General features: G+C 40.8%; 2 protein-coding genes across 6 annotated transcripts in view; one reads left to right on the forward strand and one right to left on the reverse strand.

The window, feature by feature from the left end:
* Window positions 1-3,961: 3,961 nt before the first annotated feature.
* rusc2 (RUN and SH3 domain containing 2) overlaps window positions 3,962-14,731 on the forward strand; it is a 31,989-nt gene continuing 21,219 nt past the window's right edge. For both annotated transcript variants that reach the window (XM_076998864.1, XM_076998865.1), the window contains exon 1: window positions 3,962-4,355. The gene's annotated coding sequence lies outside the window, so the exon portion shown is untranslated. The remainder of the gene's footprint in view (window positions 4,356-14,731) is intronic.
* On the reverse strand, window positions 11,133-14,612 carry LOC143509948 (lysozyme g-like). 4 transcript variants are annotated; one of them, XM_076998866.1, is made up of 5 exons: window positions 14,465-14,612; window positions 14,295-14,378; window positions 13,461-13,683; window positions 11,691-11,817; window positions 11,133-11,426 (listed from the first exon to the last, which is right to left on the reverse strand). In XM_076998866.1, exons 1-5 carry the CDS (start codon window positions 14,491-14,493, stop codon window positions 11,296-11,298), a joined length of 594 nt encoding a protein of 197 aa, XP_076854981.1. In that variant the 5' UTR covers window positions 14,494-14,612; the 3' UTR covers window positions 11,133-11,295. The 4 variants fall into 4 exon arrangements, with proteins under 4 accessions (XP_076854981.1, XP_076854982.1, XP_076854983.1 ...); XM_076998867.1 differs by having other exon boundaries at window positions 14,282-14,378; window positions 14,465-14,603; XM_076998868.1 differs by having other exon boundaries at window positions 13,461-13,660; window positions 14,268-14,378; window positions 14,465-14,603.

Here is a 14,731-nt window from a genome sequence, read left to right on the forward strand (position 1 = left end):
CAGCTTGTATAATAACAATGCCACTCCTTTTGTTTAAATTTTTTAAGGGCCAAGCATTCATCCTTAGGTAGATTAAGTTTTCTAGTAGGTTTGTTAAATGTAATGTTATTAATTTGTCTTTCACATGTATTATTAATATATTAATATATATTTATTAATATTATTAATATAAAAATCTAATGCTTGAAATTCCCCTGTAGGAGTTGTCCAGGAAGATTTCGTTGAATTATATTTAGAAAAGTCAAGGTTCTCACTGATATCATGGTGTATATTTTGCGCATCTTGGCCATTTTTATTAAAGTAAGCATGTAGTCTTAAACATCTGATGAAAAAATCTTTAGTGTCATTAATGGACTTAAATTCATTTTAAATTTTAGGCCTTTAAAAAGCAGTTTATTCTGACCTGTTGTTATTTATGCGATTAAAGTTGAGTTGAAACCTCTTAGGAATGATGTTTCTCAAACATCTTCAAATGAAGTCAGGGCTGGTAGGTCTGGTCTTAGTCCAAGTACATTTAACAAATGTAATGACTAAACCACAGATGCTGCCACCCAGTTGATTAGAAAAATGTACAAAAGGTGCAATGGCACTACAAAAACAGGTCCATGCTGTGATGGGTCAGACATGACTGCACAAGCAGACGTTTGCAGACACAGGAAAACTTTATTAAAAACGTAGTCAGGACAGGTGAAGGGTCGAAACCAGATAGAACAAACAGCCAACAAAAACACGATCCAAAAACTAGTGGTGTCAATTCCAGCATCATAGATTAAAAGTCCTCACCAGGATTTTGCTCAAGCTTGCTAGATTTTCTAATTAGCAATCCAGGTAAAATTAGTGGAATCAACACAATCCAGGAAGCCTGAGCAAAATCCTGGTGAGGACTTTTAATCGCTGCACCTGGAATTGACACCTCTGTCTAATGTAGAAAACACTATGAGGTGTCCAGTCTTTGTAGGCTTGTTGTGGCCCTTTAGGTGTAGCACTGGACGACGGGTACATATAAACAGTACATATAAACAGAGAGAAATAGGGAACAGGTGTGTGCAGATGAGAGGGTAGGTGGGGACTGTGAGTGAGGGAGTGTTTGGTGTGGTGTGGTGTGGTTGTGTCTACATGTAGGCATCTCCCGATGGCTGGAACCGGCCCAACGTGACACTTCCTTTCTTCCTTTCATTCTTTCTTTATTTCTTCTTTCTTTCTCAGTTTCCAGATTTTTAAGCTAATTTACTATCAGGTGACTGTCAGGTGATAGAGATAAACATTTTTGCTGGAATGCTAAGGAAGCATGTTTAATCTTCTGTACAGGTAAACATCCCCAATAAAAATGTGATCACCCTTTCAAAGTTGCCCTTGGGTGTTTGTGATATTAGCATGAATGAATAAATGAATTAATTACACTTAAATTTATATAGTGCCTTTCAAGAACCCAGTGGCACTTTCCAATTAACATAGGTACAATCTTTTACAACCATTCACATATCGGTTTTTGTTTAAGAACTAAAAACTTTTAATAACAGGTGTACATGTGCACAATGTAAAGCAACATTAATAAAAAATTAATTAAGCATTCAGTTATAGCTATAGTATATATATATATATATATATATATATATATATATATATATATATATAGTATTTTTCTCTTCAACCGAATGAGGTTTGTGAGGATAAAAATGAAATACAATGGCCAGTATTACTAGCTTCATAATACTTTTGCAATATATAATTTACATAAGTTTGTGTCTAAGTAGCATTTTTTCTCTGGATAATTAGATAGGAGCAGCACCCCCAGGCCCGTTGACAGTCTTGCTGGGGCCCGGGACAAGAAAGTTTCATGTGCCCCCCCCTCCCGCGCACGTCATTTGAATTTCCTCTGTACCAGACAATCCTTCTGTTAGGTCATATAGTATATAATATAGCCACACATCAAAGCTGTTTCTGACAGCTGACTGGTTTATACTTGACGCGTCGCCAGCGGCGCGAGGGTTCGCGCGAAAATGACGTAATCGCAGTGGCTCCGCCCGTACGCGAGGGCCTCGCGCGCTGTCGGTCGCGAGGTCGTGCACCTCTCGAATTTTGTAACTTCGCGCGCGCCGCGCTTCAGCGCCATGAACAAAGTCATGTTTGTAGGGTTCATACACCTTTACAAGGTGGAATTCAAGCACGTGTACGTCACTTTAAAGGTCCATTTCAATATTTTCCACCACGTTAAACTTAATTAAGTTAAATATTTATACATATACTCGAAATGATTCGAAATAATTAGCTTTTTATCACATTATTTAATGGTTGTTTATTTTCAAAACGCCCAATCCTAACGTCTTCACGAGAACTGTTCAGTCAGACAGCTATTTGTTGTGAAACGAAGTAGTTACAATTTCAAGCATTTTCAAGTACTTTAGCCTAAATTCCAGCACTTTTCAAACCTGGAACACAATGCAACTTTAAAATTCGTCAGGTAAATGTTTTTCCTTTCTTTTCTGCGCTCCAGATTTCTGTATTTACTTTAACTATCCACCACTGTATTTCCCGCTGTTGAGCCAGTACAAGCCGGCTACGGTCGGTGCTGGATCAAACCATTTTCCAGTGGGAGGCGAGGGTGTATGCACTTAATGGAAAATATGCAGATAGGTAAAAAACATATATATTTGAGCCATTGAGCTTATTATGAGTACATAATTTTATATTAATGAAAGATTTCAAGATTATTTAAAAATTATAGACTTTAAATAAAAAATAAATCGCTGGGCTCTTTGATGGGCCCCCCTGGCCCTAGGGCCCGGGACAACAGACCCGGTTGTCCCCCCCTGTCGACGGGGCTGAGCACCCCCACTGACGAGCTGCCACTGATGAGGAGATACATCCACACGACAGGATGAGGAGATCCTTCCATGCAGTCTGTATGAGGTCTTCTCATTCTACGAATATGAGTGATCATGTGCATCTGCAGATCCACCATACACACATACCAGTGAGGCCACCCATCATACCCCTGCTGTCTGGGAGATCAGAAAGACTTGCTCCACATTAGACATCTTCGTAACAAAATGGTGTGTGTGTTCACATGGTTGTGTGGGGTCACAATCATTTAGATTAGATTAGATTAGATTAGATTAGACACACAGATAGGCAGACAGACAGACAGTGCTGAATTACATACCAGGAACATATCATATTGTATTAAATTCAGTATTTTCTTTCTTTCTTAGTTTAGTCTTCATTAAGCTAATCTGTTCTTTCTTGTCTGAGGGCTTAAATGTAATATTATTAAGATACATTAACTCCTCCCTTTCCCTCCTCCAGGGTTGAGGAAGCATGTTTTGTCTACCGTACAGGTGAAGGTCACCTATGAAAAGGTGAAAGGTCACTCAATGAAAGGTCACCCCTTCAAAGTAGCTTGTGGGTGTATATTATATTAATTACAGTTTTGGTTTAACTTGCAGTGATCACCTTTGACCATCTCAACACAAGAAATCAAGTTAATAATAGCAAGTTTGACATTAATGATAATGAAGCATTAATGTCAAACCAGTCACAGGCACGTACAAAATAAAGATTTTTAATTTTGATAAAAACATAGATTGAAAGTGTAAGCTTGTCACGCAGCTCACGACATGCACAAATATGACCTATTAGCTATACATAGTATAATAATAACTGGGCTTATGTAAGTAACAGAAGCATATTCTCCTCCCTAACCCAAATAATGGTCACGTGATCAATTCCAGTTCAGTTATTTTTGCGTAAATTCCCACAATCTGCATTCAGCATTACAAACATTGTCATAATAGGTTATACATGTACACATGAATAATAAATTAGGGATTTTTAGAGGAATGCGTCCGTGCACTGCAATTGCAGAGGAAAAAAGTCTTACATTAGCTTTTCTTTTTACCGAACTTTTATTGTGAATCCGTTTGATTTTGACCTCAGACCTACTCTGTGGAAACTTTTTCCCCGTGCAAGGAACAAAGAGCAAGCCTGTAAGAGACCGCAGCACCAACCCCGTCCACCCCAACCCCGGGGCTGTGTCGGAACCCGTCACCCACCCCATCCCCCGGACTGTGAACAAACAGGGACCCACCCCATCACCCGGGCTGGTCCAACATGCATGCAGCCTAACAATCGCTCCTGGAAATAGAAGCACTAATTCTTTCCGCACACTTCTCCGTTTGCTCTGGGACATACGCAGCCGTGATTCATAGCCCAAACGGGACCGAACTCGCCTTCCTGACCGTCACAGGCGTCGTTGTTGTGTCCGACTCTGCGTTGAAGCTGGCAATCCAAAACCAAATTGCGATTTTATCCTGATCCCTCAAATGGGAATAGCGACAATACTACACGCCGACGATGTAAGTAAAATATTTTCGGTGTTTAACGTTTATAGACACAAAGGACGTCGCTATAAGTCACCGTGCGTATGTACGTGTGCAAAGATCGTAACATTGCGCACAATTTACACCAGTGTTATTCCTGGTACTGCGATTTTTATGTTTAAATGACATTATTGTGTCCTGGTGATTATGTCATGAGATTGTCGCTGAAGCAAATGATTTTATTAATCATTCATGATTCATGATAATTCATGATGGAGCTGACTTACACCCACGATGACATGATGTGCCACCATAACGCGCCTGTTTAAGTTTTTGTAATCATTAGGCATTCCGTATTCATTTAGGAATGATCAGTTCATTTCAGCATCTTTGGTTCTGGTTGTCCAACGTTTATCGGTGTCATATAGCCTACAGATAACAGTCGTCAAGACACCAGCCAAGCGAGGCCTGGTGACGGCAGTTTAGCTGTTTACCGTCAATAGTCCATTGAGCTGATGAGCAACGGGCTCACGAGCTGCGCACAAATGCTTCGTTTGCGGGTTCTGCTTTATTTTTGGTGCGTTTCGATGTCGCTGCGTTTGATTTTCCTGCTTGTGGTAATGTGCGCTGCGCGTTTTTGGATGCACAGCGCCATAGGCCGAGCGGGCTGGGCTGCTGTAATGTCAAATGTACTGCGGTGCGTTTGCGTTGTGAGAAAGCACGGCCTGCCGTTCGGTCACGCCAGACAGTGCGCATAGAGGTTTGTGAATATGCTTTGGACTTACATTTAGCCCAACAAGCCCGCATCGACCTGTCAAAACGAGAGCAACAGCCGTTGTTTATATATATTTTAAAAGCGCTAATACAAACACGCCCTATATATAGACGTCAAAGATCGATATAAACCCGTATTGGCGTAAGCCGACTGCGTGATCTGCCGAAGCGAGACCAAGAACAGATTATCCGGTTAATGCAGTCCGCTAATGGAGTAGCAGGCTTTGGCTAATCGGACGGATGTGTGTGGTATACCGTCACCGTGCAGCCGCAGAGATGCGGGCGAGTGCATGTCGGTGCTAGATAAAGCCGAAGGGAGGCGTGGCTTTCTGGCCAGCCGCTCTGTGCACAGCTTATTCACCCGTTACATAACGGACATACTTTCCTGTCTGGCTCAAAACTTGAGTCTCTTTAGACTAAACTAAAGCAAGATTCGTTTAGTGTGACATATGAGGCTTTAACGAGTGGAAGTAGCAGTGCTGTATCTCAGGTTTTCTTGTCTGTCATGAATGGAATCTGTCTTTTAACGTCCTTTAACATATGACGTGTCAGGACTAGGAATTGCTAAATTTTGGTATGTGTGTGTGTGTGTGTGTGTGTGTGTGTGTGTGTGTGTGTGTGTGACTTCAAGATGGTTGGGTCTCTACCATATGTGTGTCTTATTGTGGGACACAGTCATTGCTCCCAGCCTAAACCGAGCTGGTGTTTAAAGTCTGAGCAGGGTGCTTCTGTAAGTATCCATAACACTATGAATCTTTATTAATCTCTCTGAAAAACAGACCACCGATGACATGGCTCTGAGCTCTGGTTCTTTTTCAGGGAGCTTAAGTAGTCATTGGTTGACACAGTAACCCACATTTTAGTAGATTTCAGTGTATTTATTCTTTGAGGGTCCAGGTGCAGACAGCCGGTATCTCAAACTACTGTGCTGCCCTAGAGGCCTACACAGTTTAGTGACTTCCCAGCTCTTAATGATCAATGTAATTATCTACTTAATTATCAGCCTAATTGTCAATTTGAACAAGTGGAGGGTCTGATTGGGTCGCCCCCTGGTTGATTTGTCACTGATTTGCATAAATCCAGTAACAACACTGATATGCACAAAAACCCAATAACAATGCTGTCATGCACATAAACCCAGAAGAACAGCCTGGCTACCTCCTCAGCACCCAGAACCAACAACCTTGTTCTGGAATGGTCCATGACATGAATCACATTCATCAGCAGGAGGACAGCATACCCAGCATCCACACAGCTGAGCTGTGGTCAAAACGCATCTGTAAGATCAATGCACCATATAATGAGGCCAGAGAGGGTTGGACTGAGGTTTAGGGCTCTAACAGAGATAAACTGCTGTTGACAGTAGGGTGCTGAGCAGTGAGAGGAGATGAGCAGGCTGAACTCTGCCGGGGCATCCAGACCGAGTCTCGTCTCCTCTTACACAGATGCTCTCAGTTTTCTGCAGACGTCTCAGAGCTCCACTGTTACTACATCACACTTTCGCTGTTGGGCAGAAACAGGATATGCTTGCATCCCACAGACGAGGCCCCATCCACCAGTGCAGTCAGAGGACACAGAGGTGGAGTTCTGTCTGCGTGCTCTTCTCCCACATATAGTCAGCGGAGGTTCTAGACCAGTGATTTTCAACTGGTGGGTCGCGACCCAAAAAGTGGGTCACGGACACATTCTGTGGGGGGTCACGGACAGCTTGTAAAAACTAAAATAAAATACTAATAATTAGTATTAATAATAATTAATAATAATGAGTACTGGTTTTGTACTCATCTTTTGTTTTGGAAAAAAAGACATTTTGGATGCATATGTATGTTGTGTCTTTGAAGGATATTTTTCAAAACTAAATTTGTTTGATTTGTATTGTATAAAAGTGGGTCGCACCTTAATGACCATGAGAAAATGTGGGTCTGGCTGAGACCAGTTGAGAAGCCCTGAACTAGTCCATGTGAACTGCTGGTGCCAGTGGATCTGTTAGAGGGTCCCGTTACTTTATGCTCTTATATTACTGTTCTGCAATGAAGTTGTAAGAATCAATGCCTTGTGAGCATTATATTATTGTTATATATCATTCAATATCATTATTGATTTAATAATAGTAGCTTCATGACTGTTAGAACAAAGGCTTCTGGAGAAAAAAAAATTATTTTTCAGAGACATACACAAGAGCGATTGTTCAACATAGTGGAATGTTCACATCAAGTCTGATGCATTTCTAAAACACATTTTCACATCATCTCTCTAATACATGTGGGGTACCATAATTGTTACTGTCAGCTACCAAACCAATCAGACAATTATTAGAATATATAAACATACAGTTCAGCAGTGAAGGCCAGTTTGCTAATAGTTTGCAGTTGTTCTTGGGTGTCAACACTCTAGGACACACTCAGATAAACACAAAACGTAGATAAACAGTATCCATGGGTTAAGAACCTACTCACTGCTATCCTGTGTAACACCTTGTATTTTTTTCCATATTTCTGTAGCCAGAGTGTTGCTTTTTATAGCCTGTCTGCTACACATAGTGCAGTTGGTGGGACAGTGCAGCTAGATGCTGTGGACTAAAGGAAATTAACATCTAATCAGGAAAACAAGCATCTAACAAGGGGGCATTTCGGTGTGTATAACACAACACCCTGGCCAGACAGGCAGTGTGGGGCTACCGCCACAGGCAAACTCACAGTAGCCTGTCTTATCCTTAGCCAATTCATGTTTCATGTGACCTTTAGAGGGTGCTATTGTCCTGAGGTCCACAGAAGTCCGACCTGCTTCGATGTATTTCTTAACAGCAAATAATGTGGATGGAAAAAATCTGAGATTATTCTGATGTGTTTGTCATAAGAACAGGGAGGGCTTAGCCTTGCTAATCCTGATCTGTTACGACATGGGGTGATGAATTGAGTAGGAAGGGCCAGGAGAGTTTCATGAGTACATTAGCGTCCAGAACATTAGCATCCATTTGGCTGCAGAACAATCAGCCATGGCCTCAGGAGAAGGCTGTCAAGCTTCTCATGTGTACATTGTTTGATCTTCACTCTTGCCTGACCAGTGACTCTTATTTCATGTTTTTAGCTTTCAGATTTTCTCTGTTTTATAACTCAAACCTGGGCCCTGCAAACGGGACATTAGTGTGGAGGTTGGATTATGATGGAACCCATATGATAGAGATCTGTATTTGTACTTGTATCTATATTATACAAGTATAAGACATAAGGTTGAGAGGTCATAAGTATAAACCCCATGGTTATGAGGTAATAAGTATGAACCCTAAAGTTGTTCCATCCTGTTTCACAGTCAGAAAACAAAGAGCAATTTTTGTGCTGTCTGCACTAGTGTTGTCACGATACTAAGAATTACAACTTCGATACGATACTTTAAAAAATATTGAAATTCGATACCATTTTTGATACCAAAGTCAGATACTGTGCTCATTTCCGTTTTAAAGCCTTTTTATTTATTTTTTATAAACAAACAAATGACTATTGTATTTTGTTTCACAAATGACAAATAAATAAAAGGAGTAGTCCCTACCACATTAAAACAGAAAAATAAATAATTGCACATTAATATAAATTAACATAAATAGTAGTGCACTCTGGAATTCACATTTAGAAGTCAAAAAAGGCTAGTGCAAAAAGTGTATTTTAAGTATACTTTAAACAACTTTAAGTAACTTTAAGTCTTTAAGTAACTAAAACTTCAGTATTAGAGTAGAGTTCAGTATTCATAGATGATTGATCCGTTGTAGTACGATCACTTTTTTTCTCCCTGTATGCTGTCGCACTTATGGTTCTTAAACCAAGAAAATGACAAACATTTGGTAGGATACCATAATCGGACACATAATCTTGTATGCTGTAGTAATACTAGAAATGGGAATAATCACCAACCTCTTGGAATGTTTTGTACAAATCTGCATGCTGGTCCTTCAGGTGTTTGGCCAGATTCATTGTGTTAAGCTAGGTTTGTACTTTTGCGAGTGACCATAGCTTGCAAGTCCGCACACCTCGCGTGACCCTGCTCAAACGGCGGAAGCGTTTATACTTCCCTTGTCTCACATTCTTTGCAGTGTTGTCCGAAACGATATGTGGTAGTATAAAGAAACACCCCTCAATAACAGGGGAAGGAACATTTACCTGACCAATTTTAATGTTGCTTTGTGTTTCAGGTTTGAAAAGTGCTGGAATTTAGGGTAAAGTACTTGAAAATGCTTGAACGTGCAACTGTATTTCATTTCACAACAAATAGCTGTCTGACTGAACAATTCTCTTGGATTACGTTAACAAAATACGAGCCTCTTGTAATTACAGGACGAGAGAACGTGAAGACGTTAAGATTGGGCGTTTTGAAAATAAACAACCATTAAATAATGTGATAAAAAAGCGAATAATTTCGAGTATATGTATAAATATTTAACTAAAGTTTAACGTGCTGGGAAATATTTAAATGGACCTTGAAAGTGAAGTACAAGTGCTTGAATTCTACCTTGTTAAGATGTATGAACCCTGCAAACATGACTTTGTTCATGCGCGGCACGCGCTAACTTACAAAATTTGAGAGGTGCACGACCTCGTGAATCGACAGCGCGCGAGGCCACCGCGATTACATCATTTTCACCGCGCGGACACTCGCGCTGCTCGCGGCGCATCAAGTATAAACCAGGCTTTAGCGCCCTTCGTTGAAATGTTCCGAAAGCACCGCTTGCAAACTGGCTTGTTCATGTCCTTTGGTTTTCCATCTGTATCTGATCTGAATCCAAAGTATTTTCACACAGCAGTTCTGCTGCGAACACACTGCGTTTGCTTTAGCTGCCATTTTAGCATTACAAACTGTTCTGTGCATTACGGAAGCTTGGGTGGGTCAAACGAAAGCGCATTTTATGTAAAAAGAATCGATATTGGAGAAAAGAGTATTGTACAGTTTCAGAATGTTCAGTATCGATACATATCGATATATCGATTTTTTTGACAACACTAGTCTGCACTTTCTGGAAGTTTCTAATGCATCTCATGCCTGTCTCTGTTACCTGCAGTTGTGACAGTGCACACATCATCAGCACATACTGTATTAGAACTACATTCTCAAAGGTGAGAACCTCAGTAGAGTTAATATGATCCATAGCAGAGTTAAAAGCATGTAGTGAATTGCTGGTGGTGGTGGTGCTGATTCAACATCAGGAAGATACAGTTTCACACCCACTCCAAGCTTAGGCTGAAGGGGGGGTGGCGGGTGGAGATTCATACAGTAGATTGTGCTTAACCCTGCTCATGTGGATTAACCATGTTAAACCATCTCCTTGTTTACCCAAAAAGAGATGTGTGTTGTGTGACTGGCAATCTTGTTTTTTTTTTCTTTTTGCATTTTTCACTTATTTGCATACTTAATTTCAAAAATTATAGATACTATAAAAGGCAGTTTTCATTGCCTCTATTTGTTATATATAATAAATTTACTGCTTAGAAAAATATACACTGAAAGCTTTAGGTGAGACATCTCAGTTTGGGTTCTCGGGACACAGTACTACTACCTAAAGATTTTCTGAGATCCACATGAGCTCATCTCATCAGTTACACATGCTCAGAATTGAGATGTTTCTGTTCCTTTAGGGGTGGAGATTATGTTGCTTGACCTTGCGTGTGATTTTAGCTGTAGGTTTCAGCTCTTAGCTTTTTCACTCTGATTGCACTAATATTAATTGCTAGTATACTATTACACTAGTATGAATGACTCACCCTATTTGTCAGAACCCCTGCATCTTATCCAGTGATATTTGCTCAGATACATGCAGTAATTTATGTTAAGTGGTAAACGAATTTTTAGTTAAAAGCACTCACAAGTTTCATACTGATGCCTATATAACTGAACGCCATGATGAGGGGACTATTGTTTCCAGAGATGGATATGAGAGCTGTTTGGGAAAGAGCCGAGCAGCTCCACTGAGAACATAAATACATACATAAGTAAATGCATAAATAAATACATAACAAATAAATACATAAATAAAAACAAGGCTTTAAAAGGCCATCAATGACGGAAATATGTTTATTCAGTATACACTTAGAGCAGTGTTACAACCAAGGTCAAAGTGAGCATGAGTGGGTCACGGGGACCAGCAGGACGTGACGTGAGCAGGACAGGAGCCCAGGAGGATGGGGAGTGAGCGGGACTCAGGAGCAAACATCTGTCTCTAGTAGCCCTTGCTTTTGTACCACTGGGCTCTTGCCACCACGTCGTTGGCGTAGTCGCCCCCCTCTGTGTTTCGGTCTACGTTTGTGGAGGTGACTTTTCTAGGGCCGCAGTTATACGCAGCGATTCCACCTACAAAAGACTGGGTGTGAAATCACGTGCACATGCCCTCCCTGCTTAGGGCTTTAAGGGTTATTCGCAATGGTTCTATAATCTTGCAGATAAGCACAGATGAGCATTTCAGGGATTCTTCTCACATAGTTCTGGAATCACCTCAGTTAACTTCTTAAATGTCCATGTTATTGTTCAAGTATTAATCAAATTACAGTGTTTGGACAGTTTACCACTCTGTAGAAGACTATCATTCAATACATGTATAATCCTAATAAAATCTACCTTTATAGCGAAGTTCAGGAGACCATGAGACGTCCATAATGTTGATGTAGTCAGTGAGGATGCCACAAGCCTGGATCATATGTTCCAAACTGTCCTTTGCACCTCGTGGGTTGTTGACCTTGTGGACCTGGAGTAGTACGAGAGCTCCACATGAATTATGTCACACTGTGGCAGCCGTATAGTGCAGGCTATATGAGAAGAGTCATGGGTCGGGGGCTGGGCAGTCATGGAGATACAAGATCTAAGTAAAAGTGAAAGCAGCTTCTCAGCTTTCATTTCAGTCATTTTAGGTTTACAATAAATAGTGGACTTGTAAAGAAACTTGTGCCCACCACCTCATGTTGCCAGGACTGAATGTCAAATGCAAACCAACCATTTTCCTGTAGCCAATCAAATAACTGCAAAGGCGGGGCTCATTCTTCTGTACTGTCATTATGTAGATAATGATGGCTTTCTTTTGTGATATTAAGTAAACAACCTCAGTCAGGAACAACTTCTTCTTTCAGCTATTCCCGTTTAGGGGTTGCCACAGCGGATCAAACTCATCCATCTGGCCCTGTCCTGAGTGTCCTCCACTGACACACCAGCCACTCTCATATCCTCTTCCACTGCATCCATAAACCTCCTCTTAGGTCTACCTCTCCTCCTCTTGCCTGGAAGTTCCATCCTCAAGACCCTCCTACCAATATACCTCTCCTCCCTCCTCTGTACATGTCCAAACCATCTCAATCTCTTTTCATCTCAGACACCTCCATCTCCCTCACCTGTCTCTTTGTCAGTGCCACTGTCTCCAGTCCATACAACATAGCAGGTCTCACTACTGTCCTATAGATCTTTCCTTTCATGCTATCTAACACCCTTCTATTACAGATCACACCAGACACTTAAGCCATCCACATCACCCTGCCTGTACTCTCTTCTTTACCTCTCTTTCACTTCCTCCATTACTCTTTACCCTCGACCCTAAGTAGGTAAACTCGTCAACCTTCACCAAATCAACTCCTTGTAACTGGACCTGTCCACCATCTGCCCTCTCATTCACACACATGTACTCTGTTTTACTCCTGCTCACTTTCATTCCCCTGCTCTCCATAGCATATCTCCATCTTTCCAAGCTCACCTCCACCTGCTCCCTACTCTTACTACAGATCACAATGTCATCAGCAAACATCATAGTCCAAGGGGACTCCTGCCTAACCTCGTCTGTCAGTCTGTCCATGACAATTGCGAACAGGAAGGGACTCAGGGCTGATCCCTGATGTAGTCCTACCCCCACTTTAAACCCATCTGTCATTCTTACCGCACATCTCACTGCTGTCACACTGTTTGCATACATATCCTGCACCACCCTCACACACTTTTCTGCTACTCCTGACTTCCTCATACAATTCCACAGCTCCTGTCTTGGTACTCTATCATAAGCTTTCTCTAAGTCAACAAACACACAATGTAATTCCTTCTGTCCTTCCCTATACTTCTCCATTAACACTCTCAAAGCAAACATAGCATCTGTGGTGCACTTAGCTGGCATGAAACCATACTGCTGCTCACAGATCTCTACCTCTCCTCTAAGCCTAGCTTCCACTACTCTTTCCCAGATTTTCATGCTGTGACTGATCAACTTTATTCCGCTGTAATTACTACAGCTCTGAACATCGCTCTTACTTTACAAATAATTAGTTACACTTAAATGCCCTCAAGTTACTGACCTAATAATGATACCAGCGTATTACGTGAACAAATATTTAAAAATATACTGATCAGTCTAACCTGCATTATCCCAAATGCAATGTTCTGACTGTTCCAGCCGTACCGCCCTAAGTAGTTCCCAGCTCGGGTCTCTCTAGAGATGATGGCTGCTATGATGGCCGGGTCGATGTGAGTCTCTTCCGCGGCTTTGTTGATGGAGCGCCTGTAATTTTCCATCCTACCTGCATCTTCTTCCGCGAGTGCATACGAGGCCTGCACATCTGTTCCAGTATTTAATAAATGACTAAATAACAGTTTAAAAAAATATGAAATTATTTAATTTAATAGCCTTCTTAGGAGACAAAATAATAATATGTAGATTAAGTTGGAGAGCTTTAAAAAGTGCTTGGTTATATGTTATATGAACATGTTATATGATGAGCTTATTTTCATAAATAAAGCAAAACAAACAAAAAGGCGTGAAGTGCTTCAAGACCGCCGTTCGGTACTTGCCGCTTGGCAGTGTAACGTAACTTTTTAGACGCTCCCTTCACATTCAGACGTTCAGCTTTCTAACGGTGCGTCCGAAAAATGCAAATAGTTTAAAGTTGATAATCAACAGTTTCGTGGTTTCGTGAAATACACGCTATATACGGTCTAATCAGCTACTGTACTGTGTTATTTGCTTGTTTAGCCAATTTACTAGTGAAAGCTTAGACCAAAAGTAAATCGTGCTCAAAATAAAACAACAAACACAATAGTCGTAATAAGGAGAATAATAATAATAATAATAATAATAATAATAATAATAATAATAATAATAATAATAATAAACTAAAGCGGTGTTAGACTGAGTTTTTTTCTAAAACCCGAATACATTGTGGTTACATTGTTGATGCGACCTTGACGTTTTACTTGTTAGCTGTCTGTTCCCCAGCTGTCTGGAGGTGTGTGCGCCAGCTCCGGTAGTCGGAATGTCGTTTATGTTTACACTGAGTGCTGTAAAACAGAAACAGCATTTACTTTTTAATAATAGAAAAACACAACAAATAAGCTGAAGTTCACACAGGCAGAGAGCGACTTACCCATGTCGATGTAAAGTGGACAGTAACATTTACGAAACTTAGGTAGACGCCCATCCTGCGATAAAAATATAATCCTGCGATTAAAAAAAATGTATCGCAGGATGGGCGTCGACCTCAGTTTCGTTTTCCAGTGACTCTGGACCGTTATTCAGCTGTTCGATCCTGTCACATTAGTGTTCCCTGAGCAGGAACGGACATTAATAAACATTACACAAAGACTTACATATTTCTGACATTGACCAATTACTCCACACTTATTTCTCTTAC

The sequence above is a fragment of the Brachyhypopomus gauderio genome, chromosome 3, assembly GCF_052324685.1.
Source record: "Brachyhypopomus gauderio isolate BG-103 chromosome 3, BGAUD_0.2, whole genome shotgun sequence".
Lineage (NCBI taxonomy): Eukaryota > Metazoa > Chordata > Actinopteri > Gymnotiformes > Hypopomidae > Brachyhypopomus > Brachyhypopomus gauderio.